A 25,246-nucleotide genomic window follows, 5' to 3' on the forward strand; every position below is an offset into this window, starting at 1 on the left:
TTCTTCCTAAACTGCAGTTTTCTCTTACAAAAACTGCCCACGTTTTGTGACTTGAATATTTTTAAATTGTGAAAGATTTGGGTTTTGTTCAAATGAATCAGGTGCCAAGGTTCTAGGTTCTTATATCTCTGAAATGAAGAGACTGCAGAAAATAATCACGAGGAATAAGTGTACATTTAGGTTACACTGAACACATTAACAACCCCGTGCAGGATCTGACAATTTAATTCCATCACACATGGAAGTCCAAGAAGAAAAATCCCACTTCTGCAGTTTCCTTTGACGGTATGGGGTTTCTCACACATTTTGATGACTTTGCCCTGAGTCCCAGAGGGGACAGCTCACTTGTCTGTCTTTCCTTTCCCAAGAAAAGTGGTTGAAGTATTTACATAGTGATAAAATTTTGGTTTTTATGTATTGCAAGATCACTGTGGTGGTTTTTTTTTAATATCTACACTATATTTTATATCATATATAAAACCTATATATTGCAAAATAACTATTTCCCAGTATCTAGATAAGTAGTTTTCAACCTGTGGCCTACGGACCCCTGGGGGTCTGCAGACTATATATCCTAGAAAAGGCATTTTGTTTTTCTAATCAATCAAAAGTATGTGAATACCCCCACCTACAGTACAAAACCCAGAAGTGTTGTCATTATTGTAGAAACCCATGGTTTAGCGTCCTCACACTGTGTCAAATGCGGTGCTGAGCATGTGTAACATTTATAGCTGAATTGTTTTCAGTCTGACTTCTGCGGTAGGGGTCTGTGGACCACAGGTTGAATTTCCAAAGGGGTCACATTTTTTTAGGGTTTCTCAAATGAAAGAAGGTTGAAAACCATTGCTGTAGATCACTGCCATAACTGAGTGAGTATAGAAAAGTATCAACATTCTTAAAATGTTTCATTTAAGTTAGTACTCATGAAAAGGGCTAGATCATCAGCCCTGGAGACTGAAGTTTATCCAGGGAACAATAGAAGCACAGGCAGCATCACTGCAAGTTTCCCTACTGCACCCTGCCAGTGTGCCTGAACACTGGCATTGGAGGGATTACCTTTATAATATATTGAGATATACCTATCTCTTAGAACTGAAAGGGACCCCAAAGGGTCAGTGAGTCCAACCCCCTGCATTCACTAGCAGGACCAAGTACTGATTTTACCCCAGATCCCTAAGTGACCCCCTAAAGGATTGAACTCATAACCCTGGGTTTAGCAGGCTAATGTTCAAACCACTGAGCTGTCCCTCCTGTTAAGATTAAAAAGAGTGTCAGTTTTCATTAGATAGGCTAGAGGTGTTTGCATCACAGAATCTCCTAAGAACTGGACTCGTATGGTCATCACGTTTCATGTATCCTCTGGTGGGTCTGTCCACCAGCTTGGGGAAAAGTAGTCAGAGATCCCCAACTATGTTATTACCTTCTACACAGGCTCTGACATAGAAATGCAAAAAATGTGGAAAATGTAACAAAAGTGATAGTCCTGACCTGGACTGATACTGCAGGTCCTGTGCCCACCCAGTAGCTCGAGGATCACAACCCTTCTCTTTGCCTCAGGGGGACCACGGGGCTTACCTGCCGTGTTGAAGCCTACTGTTGCTGCTCAGGGAACTCTTTGTCTCTCCTGCCTGACCCCTCCCCAGTTGCAGAGTTGGGTCTTCACTTTTATATATTCCAGCTAGGAACCAGAACCATTCTTTAGCTACTGGTTAGCTGGATCAGCTGGTTTCCAACAGCTGCCTGCTGGGCTTCTCCAGAGGCCAGGGCTTGCTGCCCCCTGACTTTGCAGGCCCTTAAATGGGCAGACCACTCTAATACACTACCAAACAACTTTTGTTTGATAGCAACTTTCAGTTGTTACTGATCTTTATTTGATTTATACCGATGTTATAGAAATAGACAACTTTTTCCCTTTGAATCATCCATTCCTTAAAGGGGGGCAAAAGTGTATATGGTTTTAATTGCACTTTTTGCCCTAACATCAATGGAAATCAAGGAGCGATAATCCCTGCATAGTGCTTTCAAAACTAATCCCTGAATTGTCTACGTTACATATTAGCAGAACCACATTTGATTAGAGGCAACGCTCTCTGTTTTGAGCTAGTTGTATTTTAAAAACGTGTACAGTATTCATCTGCCAATCAATTTTTTGGCCTTAATTAAGATGGTCAACTAGTTAGATTAAAATAAAGCCCCTCCATACACGTACGCGCACACCATACCTTGAACCTTCACACAAAACCCACCCCATCTGATAACCAAAACTGGGTTGGGAGAAGTATGGTTATTTTTCATGTTAGCTCATCTCTGAATTTCCAAGTTATGGCTGGGAATGGAAGTGGAATGGCTGAAATATTGTAAAAAGGGCTATTCTCAAACTCTGTCTGGACTAACCACAAACTAGAAGTACAAAAATCTTGTGATAAAGCCTATTTTCATGAGATTTCAACCCAGAGAAGACAGAAGATTTGCTGGTAGGGAGAGCCAGACACTTCAAGGATGCTATCTAGCATCCTGCCAGGCCCTCCATAAAAAGTATCCATCTATTCTTCAAGGATTTATTCCTGCACCGTTGAAATTTTCCCTTTGACTTCATTGAGTGCAGGACCAGGCAGTAAGTGGGGGGAAAATGCATGCTTTTAGCTTAATACTTGTTTGAATCTCTGTTTCATGATAACCAGTGAATGAAATTCATGAGGAACAATTTTTTTTTTTCATTTCTGATTGGCAGGAGACTGTGCCTAGCCATTGTAGATGACAAACTAGCAAATGTGATCCCTCGTTCATCTTCTCAGGGCTGGACTTGCTCTGAGTAGGCCTGTTGGTCAGGGTCAATGAAAAACTTCACTTTGTCCAACATATACACTTTGAACAAGACAAGCTGCTGAGAGCATATCACATGTGTGCCATCTCTGGTTAAGATTCGTTCTCAGCCTAATTCAAAGTTTTGGTTCTTATCTTGAAATTCCTTAGTGGTCTTGAGACAAACTACATCAGAGACTGAATCTGTATCAATGATCACTCAAGGCAACTCAATTAATCTGGAATATAGAAATTAGAAGTGCTTAGGGTGAAACCTTCAGGAGCAGAAAGCAGGATGTTCTCAATGTTGGGTGCTGGACTACCCTAGCTGAGGAGATCTGAATGGATCAGTCTATCCGTTTTCAGACCCATTCTTTTGATCCTACTTGCAATGATGAGAGAAGAAGGAATAATTGAAGTTTAGTGGGTGAAACCTATGATGGCAAAAGTAAAATTCCATTAGAGTAATTTTCTGTGCTCGACAAGCAAAGTGAATTTTGTTCTTAGATCTTGCAGTTATTGGCATCCTATAAATATAAGAGATTAGACTGTTTTTCCAGACCAATTTTGCAGATATACAGATAGTTCAGATAAGCATCTCTTGGCTGCTTTATCCAAATTGAACCTGAACTCCAAACCTTTTGAACTTTTCCCCCTCATTAGCATTTATATAGAGATATGAGTCTAATCTGCGCAAATACATAGGTTTCTGTTAAATACACAGCGTGGGGGGGCAGAGCTCTGCTTTATTGCATAGAGTGATTTATTTTTCATTGCTTCGAATTGATTCTGTTGCTGGGAAGAGACGCTTTGGTTTATCTGTGGATTTCAGAGGTTGTGTGAAGTGAATCACATTTCTGCTAGCCTATACCTGAAGAATTAGGTCTTAGTGTAGCACAGCCTTCTTTCCCCCCTACAAAGCTATGATTAGTTGCTATGGGGAATAACTCTGCTTTTGGTATGTGTCCTGAACTGTGATTGGCCCCCGAGCTCTTCAGCTGGGATACTGCCTAAAAATGCCAAACTCAAACAGGCAAGTGATCTCAGAGACCTCAGTCGAAGTAGCTTTTATTATATCAAACAGAAAATGTCAACAATCTAATAAAAAATTAGCCCATATAATGAACCAAATAATATGCAGCATTCAATTTGTTTGAATTATTTATATATTAATATTTATTTATATATCGAAGATCTACTTCAAATTCATATGACCATCAATATGAATGGAGTGTATGTTTATAACATGTCATTACTACTACAATATGTAAATAAGTATGCATCAGTCTCTCTCTTCTAGAAGGTTCAAGTAGCAATTTAGGTCACAAGTGAACGTGAGTTTGTCTACCTGTATATGATCACCATTTGTTTACATCACAGAATTCAGAATTCAACATGATTGGCTGTTTCTTCTGAAGAGGGCACTAAGGTTGCATCTACACAGCATGCTTGTTTGGGTGGCATGCCGTGTACGCATGTGCATAGCTCATCAAACCGGGTATCAACAGCAGTGTAGCTGGTGAAGCATGGCATAGGTGAGTAAAGTAGACACATGGCTGAAGGCTGTGGGTAAGTACTTGAGTACACACCCTACACAGCTCTCTACTCGCCCAAGTAGTGCCTCCCTGTCTACACTGCTATTTTTACCAGTGTAGTGTCTGGCTGCCTCCTCATTGCTGGACCCCTTCTGTGCTGCAGTGAAAGACTCCAGCAACAGGAAAGGGGGTGGTTCTGGCAGGTGGGCAGAGGCAATGGGGAGACCCTGAGCCTTTCCTTGCTGCAGTGAAAGGCTCTGGCAGCAGGGAGCAGCTGGAGCCTTTCCCTGCTGCCTTCTGTCGGACAGAACCTTTTACTGACTCGTGTAACTACACATGAGAGTGTGGACACAGCTCTGCATACTGCTGCCAGAGGTGTGTAGCCTAGGAATGGGGTAGCAGAAGGTAATGTTGTAAGTTAGAACTGAAGTGTTTTGGCAGAATTGTTTTATGGCCCAAGACTAGAACAACAGAAGGTTGCTGCAGGATATGATTGATGTAAATTGTCAGAGCTGGGTGAGGAAGCTTACATGATTATATCTTATCTACAAATTTTTTGTGACACTAATATCTTTAATAAGCATGAGAATGACATAAAACATATGCATTGTTTATGGGCTAAGAACAAACTTTAAAAATAATCATTCTAGCAAGGCTTTTCAGCCCAGATTTCAGACAAGTGGCTATGCAGGGCTGGACATGCTTTGTTTGTTTGTTTGTAGCAGTGGTCCTCAACCTTTCACAGCTAGCGAGCTACTTCATTATCTGAGGGAGGTACAGACTGATTAAAAAGAATTGTATCACAGTAGTTTGATGTGATGAGCACATTGGAACATTGCTTATAAATTGGTGATGTTGCAAAATTCTCTTCTCCTTTCTCCCCACCTTGTGGCTGCTGAGTATCTCTGGCTCTCCCCCACTTCCTGTGCAAGCTTCACCCCTGCCTTAGAGGGAAGGAAAAGTTGGGGAAAGGATTTTGGCAGCTTCTACCAAGGCTTGTCCTTTTGCCCATCACTCCCCTTTCCCCAGCAGCTCACCTTTAACCAGCACTCTGCTCTCCCCTTTGGATCGTGGCAGTGTGTGCCATTCACCACACACAGGCACTACATCAGCCACACAAAGGCCCTGATAGGCATGGGCAGCTCAGGAGTGGCAGGGGAAGATAAGAACGGTCATATTGAGTCCATCTATCCCAGTATCCGGTTTCTGAAAGTGACCAGTACCAGAGCTTCCAGGGGAATATACAAAACAGGGCAGTTGGAATGATCCAGCCCTGTCTTCCCCTCCTGGCTTCTGGCAGTCAAAGATTAAGGGTGGCCCTGCGCATGGAGTTGCATACCTGACCATCTTGTCTAATAGCCATTGATGGACCTATCCTCCATGAACTTACCTACTTCTTTTTTGAACTCAGTTATACTTTTGGCCCTCACAACATCCCATGGCAATGAGTTCCACAGATTAACTAAATTAGGTGAAACAGTACTTCCTCTTGTTTGTATTAGTCCTTCTGCCTATTAATTTCATGGAGTGTCCCCTGGTTTCTGTATTGTGGGAAAGGGTAAATAACACACCTCTGTTCACTTTTCCTACACCATTCATGATTTTAAAGACTTCTATCATATCCCTGTTCTGAGTCTTTTTTTCTAAGCTGAACAACCCTAATATTTTTAGTGTCTGCTGGTACACAAGCCATTCCATACCCTTGATCATCTTTGTTGTCCTTCTCTGAACCTGTTCCAGTTCCACCATATTCTTTTTGAGATGGGGTAACCAGAACTGGACACAGTATTCAAGGTGTAGATGCACCTTGGATTTATATAATGCATCATGATATTTTCTATCCCTTTCCTAGTATTCTGTTAGCCGTTTTGACCATTATTGCACAGTAAGCTAAAGTTTTCAGGTGATTCCAAGATCTTTTTTGAGCTGCTAATTTAAAACCCATCATTACATATGTATAATTGGGATTATTTCTTACAGTGTGAGTTACTTTGCATTTATCAGTGTTGAATTTCATCTGTCACTTTGTGTCCCAGTCACCCCGGTTTTGTGAGATCCCTCTTTAACTCTTTGCAGTTAGCTTTGGAGTTTGCACATAACTATCTTGAACGATCTCTCTTCAATCTATCTTGAAGATCACTGATTACATTCACTCCAAATCCTCCCTTGTAACATCAATCTCCTCCTCCTTAGTCTCTAACAGCTGCCCAAAATGTGGGTGCAGAAACACTTTCTTTCCTGCTGATGTTACTGCATCCTTTGCTCTCCAGATCCCTTCACTGATTTTTCTGTTGCCTTCTACATCAAATTCAGATCCCTTGTCCTTGTAGTCCAGGCATTACACTGCTTATCTCCTGCTTTTCTCTCTTTTTCCTCAGAACTTTTCACTCAGCTGTTTTCACTCAGACCTCATGCCCAACACATTCCCTCAGTTTCCTTCCCTCACTTTCACTTGCATATCTCATGCCCCCTCTCTGAAATACCCTAGCTGATCCAGTCTGCCTTGCTGCTACTCTTTCTCCTTCAAGTCCCTCTTTAAAAGACTTCTTCCATGAAGCCTCCAAACCCTAATCTCCCTTGCACAGAAACATCATCACAAACACTCAGTTAAAAACAAATCATCATGGAACCCCCGAGAAGTGCATTACCAACTAAATCAAACCTAGAGGAAGGTCTGACTTCCTCCACCCTTCTTCACAACATTTGTAATTGGCATTCAACAAAGTTACATCTTAACTTAGAGTGTGTCTCAACCACAATCGCAGGGTGTGACTGCACCTTGAGTAGACACACATGAGCCAGCTTTAATCTAGCTAGCTCAGGTTCCAGAACCAGGGCCGTAGCAACAAAGAACATGGCCCCCTCTGAACATATGTCCGGGGCCGCTTACAATGCAGAAACTGGAATGCAGTATTTATTTTATACAATATACAGGGTTCATATTATGTATACATAGGCCTACAGTGTACATGTATTCCGAATTTACGCAAAGCTCTTCTTTCGAGCCTTGTTCTCCGCAAATTGGTTAATCAATGCGTCATAGTCCAGAGATCTGGCAATCTTGTTTTCGATTGAGATAACTGCAAGCGCAGAAAGCCTGTCATCTGTCATGGTTGAGCACAGGATATTCTTGATCAGTTTCATTCTGCTGAAGCTCCTTTCAGCACCAGCGACAGTAACTGGTGTGGTCAGAAGAATTCTGATGCAAATGCAAAGATTCGGATATATCTCCTGAAGGCTGTTCTTGTATATGTACGTTAAAAAATTGTTTGCCATGACAAGTCCTCTCTCTTTCTCGATGACATAAATAAAACGATTCAATTCCATTATGAGTTCGTTGGCATCAATGTCTCCCATTTTTCTTTCAAAATTTTTGCTGTGATTCTCCAGTTCATTTTCTCTGTGACACTGCTTCAGGCTGTTAGTGTTGTACAGAAATCCAAACAGCTTATACCACTCCACGAGTTGGTCAAATCACTACGAAACAGAAGATATGGCCTGATCAGTGAGAAGAAGAAAGAACTGCGATTTGAATTTTTCTTCGGCAGAAAGACGATTCGAATCAGCACATTCATAATCAAACGTTCTCTTCTTATTCGAAGGATCGCCGAGCTTTTCATTACTTCCTCGAAATGCCAAGTTTCTTTTGGACAAGAAAATAACGACATCAACCATGCGTTTGACAACATTTCTCCAGAAATCTCTTTCTTTCAGAAAAACCTGCAATTCGAGTTGGTCAATAGATGTACGGTTTAGTATGCCTGACCGAAGGTCAAACCATTTCACCATACAGTCTTGATGACCTTTGCCTGTTTCATGCTGCTGAAGTCTTTTTGACAGTGCTTTCCAAGCAGATGTTCCACTACGTAGCGGTATGTCGCCAGTGCCAAATAATTTACAACAAAAACAAAAAATGGCATCTTTCTGAACTGAGTACATTAACCATGAACATCTTATTTTCTCGCCATTTGCCATGGGTCGATAGAAATGAGTACTTGTGAACCTCCGTCTTTCCTCTTTAAATGGAAATTCGTAACTTTCATTCTGCTGCAGTGGGCCACGTGCAACAATGTCACACACTTGCCTGTCCGATATTATAGACGGCCAATCTCCTGGATCATCAGTCAATGGTTCAGATTCAGATACTTCTTTCCCGGCAGCAGCTGGAATATCTGTCACAGTTTGTTTGGTAGAACAACTGGCTTCACCTTTGACCTCACTTGAAGCACTTCTGGATACTTCTGGATACGATTCTTCGCTGCTAGCGCTGTCTGTTTCATGTGCCTGTACCTGTACGTTGGATTGCAGCGCAAAATACGTTGACAACTTTGGAATTTTCTCAAGTTCCTTCTCGGCATCTTTTGCTGCCTTTCGTTTACTAGCTCCGCTCTTATACATTCTCTTAGACATCACAAAGCACGCTTCTGCGTTGGAAACGATAAAAAACTAAACAACTAAATTAATAACATTTATCTGCCGACTGCCATTATGAACGCAAGTACACATTCTTTAAATGGGTCTAACTAAAATTCGAAACTAACCGACAGACAACTGATGTAGCCAATAGCATTATGATGTGACATAATGACTTCATGGTTTTGTCAGTAAAACCGACATGGATTGTGCAATAGCGTCAATAAATGTCACTTACCTAGTTATACCTTACATTTTTTTTGCCACTTTTAGGGGCCCCCTTCCTTGTGGGGCCCCCTCCGGTCGGAGGGTACGGAGGGCGCGCGCTACACCTCTGTCCAGAACAGTGACGCCACAGCAGTGCAACCTTCAGTGCAGGCTGTACAAAGCCATTTAGAACCCTGAGTAGCCAGTGCTGAAGCTCACACTGCTGTGCTTTCACTGTTTCAGGACCCAAGGTAGTGAGATTAAAGAGAGCTCACATATGTAACCTTGAGCTGCGTTACACTCCGTTGTTGCAGTGTAGACATGCCCTATAACTGTAAGCCCTCAGGGAAAGGGCCATGTCTTGTTTGTTAAGAACCACACATGCTGATGGTACTTTAGGAACAAATCATAACATGGAAGGTAAACATCAGAATGGATGTATAGCTAAATCCAAAAGATCGGGGTAAAATTTTCAAAAGCGCTTAAGTGACTTAAGAGCCATTTCTAGAGTGCTTATTGACTTTCAAGAGACGTAGGCTCCTAAGTGCCTATGTGACTTTTGAGAATGGAAGTTAAGTGCCTAAGTCATTTAAGCACATTTGAAAATGTTAAACTTGGGCACTTGGGAGCCTAAATCTCATTGAAAATCAATAGGACTTAAGCGCCCATGTGATTTTTGAAAATGGAATTTAGGTTCCTAAGTCATTTAGGTGCTTTTGAACATTTTACCACAAAACATAAAAATGTCTTTCTTGCTGGATGTCCTTTTATCATCATGAGTTAAACAAGGCCACTGCCTGTTTATACACGTCTACTGACATTTGCTTGTCACATTTCCAACTTCCTCTGACAGCACTAAACAGTTTGATCCACACAAGAATGCATGCATCCTACGAAGTGGATATTCACCCACAAAAGCTCATGTTCCAGTACGTCTGTTAGTCTGTAAGGTGCCACAGGACTCTTTGCTGCTTTTACAAGAATATAAAGTGCTAACCATCAGAGAGTGTCTAACCATCAGAGGAGTGAAGTTCTGGAACAGCCTTCCATGGGGAACTGTGGGGGCAAAAGACATCTGGCTTCAGGACTAAGCTTGATAAGTTTATGGAGGGGATGGTATGATGGGATAGCCTAATTTTGGCAATTAATTGTTCTTTGACTATTAGCGGTAAATATGCCCGCTGGCCTGGGATGGAGTGGGATCTGAGTTACTACAGAGAATTCTTTCCTGGGTGTCTGGCTGGTGAGTCTTGCCCACATACTCAGGGTTTAGCTGATCACCATATTTGAGGTCGGGAAGGAATTTTCCTCCAGGGCAGATTGGCAGAGGCCCTGGGGGTTTTTCGCCTTCCTCTGCAGCGTGGGGCACAGGTCACTTGCTGGAGGATTCGCTGCACTTTGAAGTCTTTAAACCATGATTTGAGGACTTCAATAGCTCATACATAGGTTAAGGGTTTATTACAGGAGTGGGTGGGCGAGATTCTGTGGCCTGCGTTGTGCAGGAGGTCAGACTAGATCATCATCATGGTCCCTTCTGACCTTAAAGTCTATGAGTCTATGAGCGCTGGCTCTCCATAGAGGTAGACTGATCTTGCGTGTTCCACAGTGGGCTTGAAAAGTGACTAAGTGATACTGCATCCTCTCTAGGCAAAGGAAATCCTGTCATGGCATATTGTCACTGACTCTTTCCCTCTGTCACACAGGCTGGTAAAGGGATTCTGCAAACTCTCAAAGTCAATAATGATGCAGTAGCAGATCTGATTCCAGTAGATGTCGTCATCAACCTCATGCTAGCAGTTGGGTGGTACACTGGAGTTCACAGGTAGGGATGAGCACTTGTTTCTCAGATTGCTGGTAAGGTATTATGGTACAATATGAATTTTAATGGGACAGCAAATATCATCCAACTTAGACTTCATGAGACGGGAGCATTTGATTCTCAAGTTCAATATCTTGTTTCCTGGGTGTAGTAAAGGCTAAAAGTGCTACAGAAGCCATGAAGACAGATCCTGGGACGTGGGGGAGCTTCTTATGCCACTCTGCAGGAATCCCTTTGGTCAGCAAGATGATTACTTAGCACTTATAAAGTACGGGATATATACATGAATACATAGAACTGTAAAAATATTAACTAATCAAAGTGGGAATGGTTGAAAAGGCTGTCTAGTCTTCTAGACCCTCTTTAACCAAAGGAAAATTAATGGAATACAGGTTTCAGAGGGTGGCTGCGTGTAAACAGGAGGGCAAATAAATATGTCCATGCGGGTGAGGGGTGGCAAGTAGGAGGAAATGTTAGAATCTGATGAGGAGTGTCCTCTGGATTTTATATGGGCTAAATCCTTACCCACAAAAATCTCCCATGGACTTCATTGGGAGTTTTGCCAGAGTAAATACATGGGTTTTCAGAATGTGTCTCATATGTTTAACTGGTGCTCTCCTGCCTAGTATAATAGGTTCATGAGGCAGAACTCAACTCCAGTTACACTCATTAACAACACTGTCCTTATTAGCCATCTTACAACTGGGCCCAAACTCCTACAGCCGACGAGTCATAAATATGATATGAGCAACCCTTAGAAAAAGCCAATATACACCCATATGCCACATCATCATCTCTCTGAAGCAGCTGTGTTGCACTGCAGAGTATCAGCTTTCATTTAAAAAAAGTAAGTCGACATACGTTACGGTTGCAGAGAAAACCTCTAAAATGTGAATTGAGTGTAAGGGCTTGTCTACATGGGGAAGTTAAGTTGGATGTGACTTTAAGATGCTGTAGTTATACCAATAGAAGTCTCTGGGCTTGTATACACTTAAAATGCTACAATAGAACAGCTGTGCTGCGGTAGTGCTTCACTGTCGACACTACCTCTGATGACAGGAGGGATTCTCCGATCGGCGTAGGTAATCCAACTTCTTGAGAGGCAGTAGCTATGTCGATAGAAGAATTCTACAAGAGGACTTAAGTCAGATTAATTACTCCACTCAGGGCTGTGGATTTTTCCATACTTATGTCAACTTAGTATAGACCAGGCCTCCATGTGGACATTCTTATTGCATTATAAGAGTGCCTTTTTCTGGTTTAGCTTATATCATTTTGGTAGCAGTATAAGATAAGCTGAAAAAGCCACTCGTATGCCTAATATGAAGAGTTGTTATACTTGTATAATGCCTGCAGTTTAACTTTATGGATATGATTACCAATGTAACTAGAAAAATCTCCCATGTAAACAAGTAGTAACTGATTCAGAGAAGAGTCTGCAGAGAGCCTTGAACAACAGCTCTGAGGATTTTGAACTGTCCTACTCATCTCAGTGGGGTGTTCACCAGTGGGCCTCTGAATTATCATTTAAACATCGATGCTTATGTAAAAAAAGCAAAGGGGACTTGCAGATCTGCCGATTTACTATAAGTGGTGTCTCATCATGGTGCCACAAGTGGATGGCATTAGCACCACTTCTCCCCACCCCTAATCAGGAAAGAGTCACGCCCCAGGATTATTGCAATGTCCAAGTGCATATTCAAGGGGAAGAGAAGCACAAGCTCAAGGAGCCTCGCAGAGCCAGGCGGCACACACAATCATATTTTGAACATCTGCCCGATCTACTGTGAATTTTTGTAATTCACATGGCAAAACCTGTTTTGTGGGCGGGGACTGGAAAATACCAACAACACTTTGTCCTCAGTCTGGCTTCTGGATGTGAGGGCTGAGGGTTTACTTTCTCTCACTTCATCTCTGCAGGTGGATAGCTCTCCCTGTAGTCATTGGCCAGATGGGATCCTTACTCACAAGCTATGACCGATGCCCGTTCCTCTGTGCTGTGCAAGCACAAATGGCAGACCCAAGGTTCTCTGTTCAGCAGTAACTTTTCTCCAGCTAACTGCAGTTCTGAACTTTTAAAATTCTACCTCTTTTTCATATTTCCTGCCCTACATGGTTACTGCCGCTAAATGACACTGAGTTCTTTAAAAAGGCAGCCGTTGCCAGAGAAATGGAATTTTAAGACTGCAGAACTGTAATCACAAGGGGGTTCTTCTCTTGAGGTTTCAAGTTAAAGTCATTTAATTGGCCCTCTTTCCCAACCAGTGAATTGAATCAGCTATTCATATGGGTGTTTTCCAAATGGATCTTGGTGTTTCGTAGATGGAATATATTGCTTTGGAAAAAATTGCATGATTTAAGTAGGTTATTATGTTACAGGTTCAGGGGGAGGGAGAGATATTTAACCCTAGTTCTTTGCTTGGTAAAGGCACATATATAAGCCACATTAAAGATTTAACATCTTTTCCTGTTTAACTTCTTGCTCTGAGATTTAAATCTTTGTGTAGTGGGAGCTATGATGTAAGCTTCATGGATTATTATAGAGGCCTATATAACTATGTGATAGCAATACAACCGAAAAAGGAAAGAAAACATGAAAGCCAGTCTTATCCTCTATCCCCTGAGCCTAGAGTGAAGAAAACTGACAAACAAGAGCCAGAATATGGGGAGCCAGAAATGAGTGTTAAAGGCAGCTTAGACTTTGCAGTTTCATTTTTTTCCTCATTCCCACCCAACAGCAGCTGGCAAAGAAGAGGGGTGCCCAGCACAAGCGAATGAGAGCACAACTGCTCCAGTTCCAAAATACAAATGCCACTTCCCTCCACCAGGGAGAAGCACCCTCCATAGGCTGAGGAGTGCTGTCTGACCAGCAAAGCAGGAGGCAGAGAGAGTCCCAGAGATGGACTTCCTGGGTCATGTTCCTTCTGATGAATGTGAGGTGAATTGTCAGGAAGCCGTTTATACTCAAGAGGTCCTGACCTGCGTCACTAAAACCTCAGTACACCACAAACCTAGACCTGCACAAGGCAAGCATGGAGGGGTATCAGTCATCATATTCCAAATGTAAGAGCAACTACCTGGGGGAAAAAAAACTAGAGGATCCAGTCATTCTGCAAATCCAGAGATAAGTGATACATGTGCATTATGCTAATCTATAGACTGCAAAGAGAAAAGGTTTCCTAGAAGGATTGCCTGAGTTGCTGTCTGATATGTTAATGACGTCCCCAAGACTTATCCTGCGATCTTTTGTATCCATGTTGACAACGACTCAGATACAATAGCCCCAAACCTTCTCTGTATATTTTCCACCCTCTGTTTTTGACAAGTCATCTTTGGACCTGGATATGCTGCCAGTCATATTTGAGCTTGATTTTAGACTTGGCATGGATACAGGGGACACAAGAAACTGTCCTTATGCTGAACTGACCACAACTTCCACCAGGCTGCGATTAAAACTGACCTAATGTCTAGGCAAGAAGGAACAATAACAATTGGCCTCAGGCTCAGGAACTGGGTTAATTTCCACAACATTATTGTAGGTAACACCTCACCACCAAAAAAGATCGCAGTATAGAAAATCTAACCAGTCACTATGACAACTTATTAGTCACCTCTGTCATCAAAGTGCCCTTCTCCTCTACAGATCTCCTTTGTTTCTTTGATGTGCTGAAACAAAAGCATCAGGTGGAAGGAAACTGAGCTCTTATGTGTGTGGCATAAAACTTGGGTAGGTGCAGACAGACACCAGTACAAGGAATTCCTGTGAATCTATGCACTATTTGTGGAAGAAACAAACTAACAAAAAAATTCCACCCCTCCTTCACCACAGCAACTGTTAAATCATACTCTGCTGAACTATTCTGGACCATGAATTGTCTTGTTAATGGGGAATGCTCTCGCTCAGCTCCAGAACTCACTGTCTCCTGCTGCAAAGAACTATCACTCTACTTCTCATAAAATATCACCAACAACAGGGATGTGCTGCTGAAACACCATGTACTGTACATTGGCCTTTTCCACCATATCACAATGCCATCCTCCTCTAAAGCCAGCCCAGCACATAACAGGAAGGTCTAGAAATACAGGAGAAAAACAGCCACCACCGATGGCTTTGATCTAAATTCTTATTGACTAGTCAAAGAGTATCTAGAGCATCTGGGACTCTTACTAACTGAGATATCTATATCTTCATTGAGGAGGAAAATCTTGACACCCCCCTACAGCATGTCATAATCTGGCAAATACTTAAGAGACCATCCCTTGACATATTCACCCTCTGTAACTACCACCCAGTACCTAACCTAATTGAGAAGCTCTCCAGGTGTCTCCTTCATCTCTTCCTAGGTGCTAACAATATCTTTGACCCCTCCCAATCATGCTTCAAGCCAAGATATGGAACAGAGAGAGTGCTATTAGCACTGATGGATGAACATCCTTTAGCCACGGACAAAGGCCCTTCATCTACACCTGTAGTGCTGGACCATGATACTGTCTATCTGATATCCTGGTTCAGACATGCAGTAGGGATTACTAGGATCATGCCATGATGACTTCAGTCATTCCTCTCAGATCACAATCAGAAAGGTATGATTGATTTCTGCTCCTTCATCCGCAGAGCTCACACCTTTGGAAGTCTTCAAAGATCTGTTCTCTCGGCCATTCTGTTCCTTGTGATTTCATATCGATGTTGGAGACTGTGATCAGCATGAACTACAAAGCCAACAATGAGCAGATAACACACAGCCCTACATTACTCTCTCATCAGCTGAAAACAGCACCATTTCTCAGCTATCCAAGGCCTTGGTTACAATCAGCAATTAAATGAAGAAAAGCCTCCTGAAGCTGAATCTTGGAAAAGGAGAAGGAAGCACTTCCAAGAACTCCTCACCTCTATAATAACACCCTTCACTGATGGCATCTGTCCTCAGATTAAGTCACTATTCACCTAATCTCCTCACTGCTTCTGGATGCCAGCCATAGCAGTGAAAAAAGTCTTTTCCCATCTTCTCCTCGCAAGAGTTAACTGTGTAAAGTTTTCAAAAATTTTGAGATGAGTTCAGGTCCTACATCACTTAGGTCCTTTAAAAAAACCTATTTTTAATAGGTTATGACCATTTATGACCATTAGGCTTATTCCTGTAATTCTCTGTGTCTGAATATGAAACCAAAGGACTTAAAATGCTGGTTCAGATCACAGTAACCCATGTACCCAGCAATGCATGGCTGCTGAGAGCCCATCGCTCCACTTTCCTGACTGGTTTCCAGTTGAATACCTGGTAAAATGTAAGAATTCAGTACTCCTCTTCTGTGGAACTTACCCATGTTACATGAGGGACCACTTCATCCCTGTGTGACTTGAATGCCCTATGACAACCACATTCCACTGGAACAAGAGACTTCTCAACCTCAAGTGTGAAACTCATGAATACAGAAGGTAACGTGTTCTCAATGACTGGCTTATGAATGTGGAATTCACTACCCAGGCAGATCAGGATGACCATGAACTTCAGTATCTTCAAAGCACAATGCAGAACCCACTTTTTTGATCTAGCCTTCCCATAGTGACACCACAACCAAAAATTAAAAACAATTAGGTAATGCTTTGCAAGGAACAAAGAGAATGAGATTTATTTTATATGTACATTTTATAATTTTGGGAGGAGATTAGATACCACAGTGATGTGCCTTATGTAAAAACCTAGATAGTGGACAGCAAGTTGTAGGATAAAGATAAAATGCTTACTTGATGTGTTTTTTTATTTTACAAAATAAGGAACACACTTTAAATAATCAATGTAAGTATAGAATGTATTTAAACAGTGACTGACACCAGCTGGACATCTTTGAAAAACGTTCTCTAAATTCTCTTTTTATATGTTTGGGGAAATGGTCAGATTTTACTTCTAACCTGTCAAAATGGGTAAGAGATGTTTTTTTAAAGGACCTAAGTGATGTAGGACCTGAACTCATCTCAAAATTTTTGAAAACTTTACCCAGTATGTTCACAGTGGTGATTGAAATGAGTAATCCCAGGCATGGAGCGAGTTGGTGTTATTCTAAGCAGAAGTGTAGCACTAGATGAGGTCTTCAATGCAATAGGAAGGTACAGAGATGCACTGCCCACAGGGAGCATTTAGTATGTTGCCATTTATCTTACAGATGAGAAAACTGAAGCACAGAAAAGTTAAGAGATGTATCCCCACAGCTACGCAGTTAGCCTGATTCTTACTGACACTAAAGCCCTGTTACACCACTTGGACAGTGTAAGGGGCTTTCAAGCGTTCATAAATTACATTTACACCCACTTTAAGGCCTCTGTACGCTGCCAGCATGATGTCAAAAGGGCCTTAATGTAACTGAGAATCAGGCCTGAAGACTTTGTAGCAGAGCTGAACTGTAACTCAGGACAGTTCCCTTGCTTACCCATGCTCAATACCCCTGAGGAAAGGGCTAATCCAGCTGTCCTTGTGTTTGCTACCTGGCAAAAAGGGGTTGGAAGGAAGACTCATTGTGCCCTCTTCATTTCCTTGTGCACCTGTGCACAGCCAGCCATGAGCAGGCTCATGGTAAATATAATATGCAATAGCATAGTCTTCGCCAATGTAATTCCTACATAACAACACTGCTATGTGCAATAATCTACAGCTGACAGTGTTGGCTAGGATGCAATTCATTAAATAATTCCCTACCCTCTAATTTAACTATGTTTTTTTCTGCAGTTCCCTTGTTTAACACCTGTGAGACTCAAAAGCAATTACAGATTATCATTACAAACTTCACCTGGCTGGCAAGACCACTCTTTGTTGAAATGAGATATTTTGTGGCATGTAAATCTAAAGGGAAGTCTCTGTATGCATTTCTAGCATACATTTCTATTATCTACCCAGTGGCCTCTGGGGCATTTTATGCCTTTGTTTATTAGTGGTGCTGCTATATGGCTTAGTGAAAAAATCAGTGATCAAGAAGGTTACTATCATTTCTGATCAGGTGACATTCTACAGGAAAACCTTATTCTAAACTACATCAGAGAAATGTGGACTTTATCACAGAACTTGGAACCTCATTCCAGGATTTGATTCTCTCTCTCTCCATCTGGGTAAATGAAACACGAAAGATCAACAGACACACATTATTTTGGGGAAACTGGGGAAAATGCAAGAATTGCCTCACATCACCACTGATTTTTGGCTCTAGCAAAAATGGCATCTTTCAAATAAATAATTTATAAAGTACATAGTTTTTCCCTGACTTTGGCTTGGACAAATGAGCTACAATACATCAAGAAAAACTTTGCAGTAAATACAAAAAACTGCTTTTATTAATAATTTCCTTTATTGTTTTCATAGTTTGTTTAATAACTGATGTATAGATAATTTATCTCAAGCCAAATCTGTTTTGTTGATTGCATACACTGCCTAGATTCACTGCCTGGATTTGATTAATCTTCATTTTTTAAATTGTATTTTGCCTTTATATATAGGATGAACCTTGTTCAGTGTCCTTGTTTTAGGAGCTGTTGACTTTCATGCTTCATTGTAAGTCTTTGTGTGGCTTTACATATTCTTGCCTAATGGCTTTCACATGTATGTTAAATAAAGATTTGTTATTTATTGGTTATACATGCACTTATTGTAGACCCTGCAGTCAGGTTTCATGAGCCCTGGTGCACAATGATCCTTAGGGCTTAAGCCCTTCCTGCCCATGCTGTAGTTGGAGGGGACAGGTGGCGGCTGGGTTATGTCAGTGGCCAACAGCAGCCTGGAGGTGTTAGCTGCCTTTCGACACTGTGTGGACAGGAAGAGACAAGCCACTTTCAGCCATGGGGGTGTGGGGGGCAGAAAAGAAGAGATGAGCTCTGCAAATACACAGGCCAGGTCATCCCTTTCCCCTCCTCCACTTGCCCTGTGGTTGGTAGCAGCTCCTGTCCCTTCCCTCCCCCACAGTACCAAAAGGCTGCTGCTGGCCACATTTTGATGTGAACCCTGGCAGTAATCTGGGTACGAGGAGCATGTGACTTTGCATGCCCCCTTCCCCCACCATGTGTTGCCTCGGGAAGACATGACACCAGGAGAGGCAGATCTATCCCAAGGGCCCAGCCAAGCATGGAGGGCGGAGAGTGCTGGGCAGGGAGAGTTGGGTCAGGTTGGTCAGTCACCCCCTTGTGTGACAGAGGTATATGGAAGTGTGTGTGTGTCACCTCTCCCCATGTGTGTGCGGGAGGGTAGGGGTGTGTATGTCACCTCTCCCTGTGTGAACCCTAAAGCCTTAAAGATAAGAAAGTAAATAAAAATAATCCAGCTACGCAGTATTTCTTTTTAACGGGGGCTCAGTCAACTTGATGTTAATTTGAACATTTGCACTGCATAGTTCTAATTGATCGCCACTGAACTCTCTTGTATATGAGTAATTTTACCAGGTGTCCCATATTCAGCATAGGGAAATATGGTTACCCTACAGATTGGCATCTATTGGGATTTTCAAAAGCACCTAAGCAAGATAGGCACCTACTCCCATTGAAATCAATAAGAGGCTATAGTGTGCTTGGCTAACATTTGCCCCCATCTCACTACTGTGCTGTTTGGTTGTCATGCTCAACCACAGATGTAGCTGCATTTCATTAGTGCTGTGTGTTGTGCATAGCTTTAAAGCATTTGGGGATGAAAAACCTATGCACAAGTAAGATATTTTTTATTTTTAGAATATATTTTGTTTGATTATTTATTATCTAGTTAGCTTGGATTAAACTATATAGAGATAAATTCTGATCTCATTTACACCTACTTATCTCCACTGAATACAGTGATATTACAAAACTGTCCCATAAACTCAAACAGTACAGTCAGACATAGTTGCCATATTTTAGTTAAAGTATTTCTTGCTCCCATTCTCTTGTCCATGATTTTAAGCCCCATCTCAAGATAACTGGATATTTTTTTGTTTTCTTTCCACATTTTTAAATTCTCCTTCATTTTTCACATCATGTATTTTCCAGACCAAAAACAGTGATGGTGTACAACTGTACAACAGGTGGAATCAACCCTTTCTTCTGGGGAGAGATAGGTAAGTTCTAACTAAAGCAAGAAGACAAACCATCAGTGGTGTTCCTGGGTGCCAAACATGGAAACAATAGTCCTGGTTTTAGCTAACAGATTCAATAGCAGCAACCTGACCCTGTAACCGCTTAACATGTGAAACTCCCTTTCCAGTGAACAGGTGTGTTGTGTACAGCGGTTTCACAGATCAGACTTAACCCCTAGTTCAGAAAAGCACTGAAGCATCTGCTTCCTTTTAAACGTGTGAATAATCTCATTCCTGCTCATCAGAGTGTTTAAGCACATGCTTAGTTTTAAGTGTTTGAGTGAGCCCATCTCTGCTCATCAAAGCACATGCTTAAATGCTTTGCTGAACTTTTAAGGTTGTGAAGGAAGGAACAGGAGGTCTTGACTTCAAGTTCCATTGGAAGATGCTATAAGTATCCAGACCCAAACTTCCTCTTTTTTGCTTTATTGTGTTTAAATCCAAATTAGAAAACCCTTGACATGGATGATGTAATTGACAAAGACTGCTCTAATGATCAGAATAGAAAAAGTTAGTATATAAAGAGAAAATAAAATAGTTTTTTCTTCATGTTTCTATGGTGCTCCTTAAGGGTACAGTCTTGAAATAGAAATGTCTTTGATTCACTTGAAAAGATGACCCTGAAATGAACAGATTTAATTTAAGAGAGTTTGCCTTTCATTGGAAAAAGCTGGTCAATGGAAATAGACAAGCCATTTTCATGGCCTTTTTTTTTTTTTTTTTTTTTTTTTTACTTTTGAGTTAAATGTTTTAAATCCGGCGTGATGCTGAGTCAGAGGTGATGAAAATTTAAAGGGTAAATCCTGAGGTCATTACTCAGAAAAAATGTCACAGAAACCCAATAGTAGAATTTGGCCCACATTGTAGAGGTATCTTCAGCTACAGTATTGAAATCAGCATAATCAGTCAGTATACTGCAGCAGAAACATACTAGGCCTGATTCTCCACTGCCTCGAACAAACTGTCTTTGTACTGCTAGTCAGGGTCAAAGCCTTCATAACACTCCCATTTGTCATCTTTTCTGTTTTATTTTCAGCTGTAATTTTACTGATGAAAATACTGATAAATAAATGGGTTGTACCTAATCTTGTCCTATTACGGTGCTCATTAGTCTGACGAATCCAAGTTCCTAGTTAGACTGTGTAACAGAAGCTTGCATTTCTGATAGTTCAGCTCCATCCACTTGCATCCAGATGCACAAGACAAGCTTGTGCATGAGCAGTTCAGCTTTGTAAGTGGACTGAGGGCAAAATTCTCTCTGATCCGCAGTGCAGATCTGTAGAGCATAATCTGCCCAGAGCTGCCATTGAGGTCAGTGGGCATTTGCATGGGGATTGAGTGCAGAATTTGCAATGGAAAGATGTACTGTAGATTTGGGGGCAGAATTTTGCCCTAAATGAAGTGGGACTGTTTCTGGAGTAGGCTGGAAAGGGGATATTACCACATTAGTAGTTCAGGCTTAGCACATAAGTATTATCTTCAAAAGCAAGTACACAATTTGAATTTCCATTTCCTAGAAATAAGAATACATGCTTTTTAAATGGCCTTTATACATGACAGACTTTCTGAACATTTCTCCGTGTACTTCCTATCTATCCTCTGTCCTTTTCACATGTTTCCTACACTCCAGGACTTGTGGTGAGTACTTTTCATATACACAGATTTTTTAAGGCCAGAAGGGACCATGAAGATCTGACCTCCTGCATAACACATAGAACCTCACCCAATAATCCTTATTAAAGGCAGGACTGGTAGCACTTTCCATTATTATACCATTTTCAAGTGCTTATAACTTTGCCAAAATGTAATTGTTTGAGCTGAAATTTCCCTTGACAAATGTCTGCCTCAGGCTGAATTGTTCTGGAAAATTACAGTCAAAATGGTCCAGCCATTTCTGAGAACAAAGGTAGGGAAAAATACATTGTTTTCCTATGTTAAAAAAAAATACAGGCAAACTTTTTCTTTGAGATCTTCTAGCATGCCCATGCTTTGGAGTAAATAATTGATATTTGGAAGAGGAGTGGACTTTGTGTCATAGATGACCCTTATGCCATCCTGTGACAATGCGGTTCTGGCGGGACCCAACTGAGAGTGCCAATTCAGGACCAATTGCTTAAACAGGGCAGTTACAGCCCTAGGCTGGGATTTTTCCACCTCTAAGGCAAACCAAACCAGCCAGACAAAAATGACTTCGGTTTCACCCCACTGGCTAACCACAAGTCACACAAGCAATTTCCTTAGACACTCCAGTCTCCCAGTATCACCACCAGTGCCACCCGTCCTGGGGATGAATGGTTATGAAAACCAACACCCCAGTAAAAGAAAAAGATTCTCTCGATCCCAAAGGACCAAGCCCCAGACCCAGGTCAATATGCACATCAGATCTTACTCACAAATCACGCTGTTGCCAATCCTTTAGAATCTAAAATCTAAAGGTTTATTCATAAAGGGAAAAAGATAGAAATGAGAGCTAGAATTGGTTAAATGGAATCAATTACATACAGTAATGGCAAAGTTCTTAGTTCAGAGCTTGGCTACACTGGAGAGTTGCAGCGCTGGTGAGGGGGTTACAGCGCTGCAACTCAGGATGTGGCCACACTTGCAAAGCACAGCCAGCGCTGCAACTCCCTGGTTGCAGCGCTGGCTGTATACCTGGTCTGCCTCGGGTGTAGCGATTCCAGCGCTGGTGATGCAGCGCTGGTCAGCAAGTGTGGACACCACCAGCGCTTTTATTGGCCTCCGGGGTATAAGGAGGTATCCCAGAATTCCTGTCCACAACAAACCAGAAGAATGGCTGAACTCCGATCTCCCCGTAGCTACTTGCTAAAAAACAAACACAGCTGCTCTGTGCTCCAGCGAGCGAGCCAGCGAAGGTAGGAGAATTGCTTTGGAATGTTCAAAGCTGTTTGCTTGAGGAGAGAGGGGGGAGGGGTAATGTTGAGCAACTGTTTATGTGGTCTGACGGCTATTTAGGAGTGCATAATTAGCATTTAGTGAATAAGAGACAGGTGGGGGAAAGGTCAAAACTTTTAAAATGATTGAAGGTAGGCACTGTGTTTCTTCCAGTCCTTAGAACTTGCAAGGCAGGGAGCTGAGAACAGTATTAGCTCCAAAAATCCACTCTGTCTGTCTCCCCCACGCTCCCTGTCACTCTCCACCCCACCCCCCTCTTTTGAAAAGCACGTTGCAGCCACTTGAATGCTGGGATAGCTGCCCACAATGCACCACTCCCAACAGCGCTGCAAGTGCTGCAAATGTGGCCACACTGCAGCGCTGGTAGCTGTCAGTGTGGCCACACTGCAGCGCTGGCCCTACACAGCTGTACGAACACAGCTGTAACTACCAGCGCTGCAGAACTGTAAGTGTAGCCATGGCCTCAGGCTTGTAGCAGTGATGGAGTAAACTGCAGGTTCAAATCAAGTCTCTGGAGTACATCCCCCTCTGGGATGGGTCATCAGTCCCTTGTGTAGAGCTTCAGTTTGTAGCCAAGTCTCTCTAGAGGTAAGAAGCAGGACTGAAGACAAGATGGAGATGAGGCATTAGCCTTATATAGGCTTTTCCAGCTGTAAGAACACGTCTTTGTTCTTACTGTGGAAAGTTACAGCAAAATGGAATCTGGAGTCACATGGGCAAGTCCTTGCATACTTTGCTGAGTTACAAGGCGTATCTGCCTCCTCTCAATGGGTCAGTTGTCTAGCTGATGGTCCTTAATGGGCCATTAAGCAGGCTTAGCAGAGCTAACACCAACTTGTCTGGGATCTGTCCCAGAACTGCAGCACCAAATTGAAATACAGACAGTATAGAGCCAATACTTATAACTTCAATTACAAAATGATACAGACATACAGACAGCATAATCATAACCAGTAACCCATAACCTGGTCTTAGACACCTTATATGACCCCCTTTACATAAGATTTGGTGCCACTACTGGACCTTGGTTGCAACCTATGTTCTATATGGTCCCAGTTTATATCAATAACGTCACACATCCCTATAAAAATTGACTCATAATTGGCTAAAAATAGCCATTGAAAATCATAGTTTACACATGCTCAGTACAGACCTCTTAGGGTTTAACTGCTAAAATCTCTTATGGCCCCATCTTTATTGAGCATGCTCAAGCCTCTCACAGCTTCTAGTGCAGACCAGACTGAATTTGCACCACCCCACAGAGCGAGTGAGCATGCTTCCTCCAACCCTGAGTTATGGGGGTTCAGAAGGACTTTCCCTGTAATGGTTGCTCCAAGTTGGGATGGGGATCATGCTTGAACAGAAGTCCTGAAAGTTGGAATCATTATTCCAGTTTTACAGATAGATAAACTAAGGCACAGAGTGTTGTGACATGCCTAAAGTCACGCAGAAGGCCAGTGGAAGACATAAGAGCTTCTAAGTGTTGACTGGTTCTTTTCCCTGCTACCCAGAATGCTCAGGTCAGTAGTATTGACAAAAAGCCATTTGCCACATCTAACACAAAACCAGTTTCTATCTGGATGTATTATAGCAATCATTTGTGGATAAACCACTACTACATTAACTCCTCCTATTGCATAGTCAGTCTGGGCTCTATAATCTATAGTTAGCCTCCATTTGCTCTTGGGCTTCTTTACGGACCATACAGGTGCATAACAGGTAAACCAAATTTCCTTTTGACGCCGCTGATGCAGCAGCTGCTGCACTTTCCCTGTTACATCTGCAGCAGGGCACAGCATACTGCTTTTGTGGGTGGCGGGGGTGGGAGGATCAAGTCCCTCTATCCTAGCTATAAAACTTGTTCTGCCACAGTCTGTCTTGTGCTCTGCCTACACAGCAACAAGAGCTTTTAACTCTGTAACTTCCATTCTGTTTACAGGCTGGTAATGTTTAACCACATTCAGACCAGGTGGGCTACTTCACACAGGTTAGCCAGATCTATTAAAAAATTGTAGGCTCCAAGTACTGCTGCTGACAGAATCTCCTTCTTAGCATTTACTACCTGTTCTTTTACCTCCATTATCTTCCTTAGAGCATTTCCTTCTCTAACTTTGTGTCATGCAAATTGCTGCTCCACTATCTATTAATATATGTTTGAACATGAGCCTGCCTCCATTTATCTGATTTAATAGGACAAACCTGTTGTGCAGTGGCCTCAGGGCATGGCACCTCTTATTGTGGGGACAGGCTTCCAGCCTTCTCCTCTAATTCTTTTACCTCACATTCCAGAGCCTTCTTTTCTTCCTGCAACTGCCTGAAAGAAATCCATTCTCTTACCCTCTTTCTACCCAGGCTCCTTCTTCTCCATCCCCTTCCTCTTGTCCATGCATCGATGCCTCTCCTGACCTCAACTTGAAACACCCTCGCCTCATTTATAGGTAGAACTGTCTCCTCCCTCTCCCCTAACCATGCTTCAGCA

The 25,246-nt window shown here is 42.1% G+C and overlaps 1 protein-coding gene across 6 annotated transcripts in view; it reads left to right on the plus strand.

Moving 5' to 3' along the window:
• Positions 1 to 25,246, plus strand: part of FAR2 (fatty acyl-CoA reductase 2) — a 221,978-nt gene that overhangs the window by 169,966 nt on the left and 26,766 nt on the right. For all 6 annotated transcript variants that reach the window (XM_050965691.1, XM_050965674.1, XM_050965658.1 and 3 more), the window contains 2 exons: positions 10,661 to 10,779; positions 19,769 to 19,836. In XM_050965691.1, the coding sequence (XP_050821648.1) occupies positions 10,661 to 10,779; positions 19,769 to 19,836 (187 nt within the window). The remainder of the gene's footprint in view (positions 1 to 10,660; positions 10,780 to 19,768; positions 19,837 to 25,246) is intronic.

Source organism: Gopherus flavomarginatus, chromosome 1 (genome assembly GCF_025201925.1).
Source record: "Gopherus flavomarginatus isolate rGopFla2 chromosome 1, rGopFla2.mat.asm, whole genome shotgun sequence".
Taxonomy (NCBI): domain Eukaryota; kingdom Metazoa; phylum Chordata; order Testudines; family Testudinidae; genus Gopherus; species Gopherus flavomarginatus.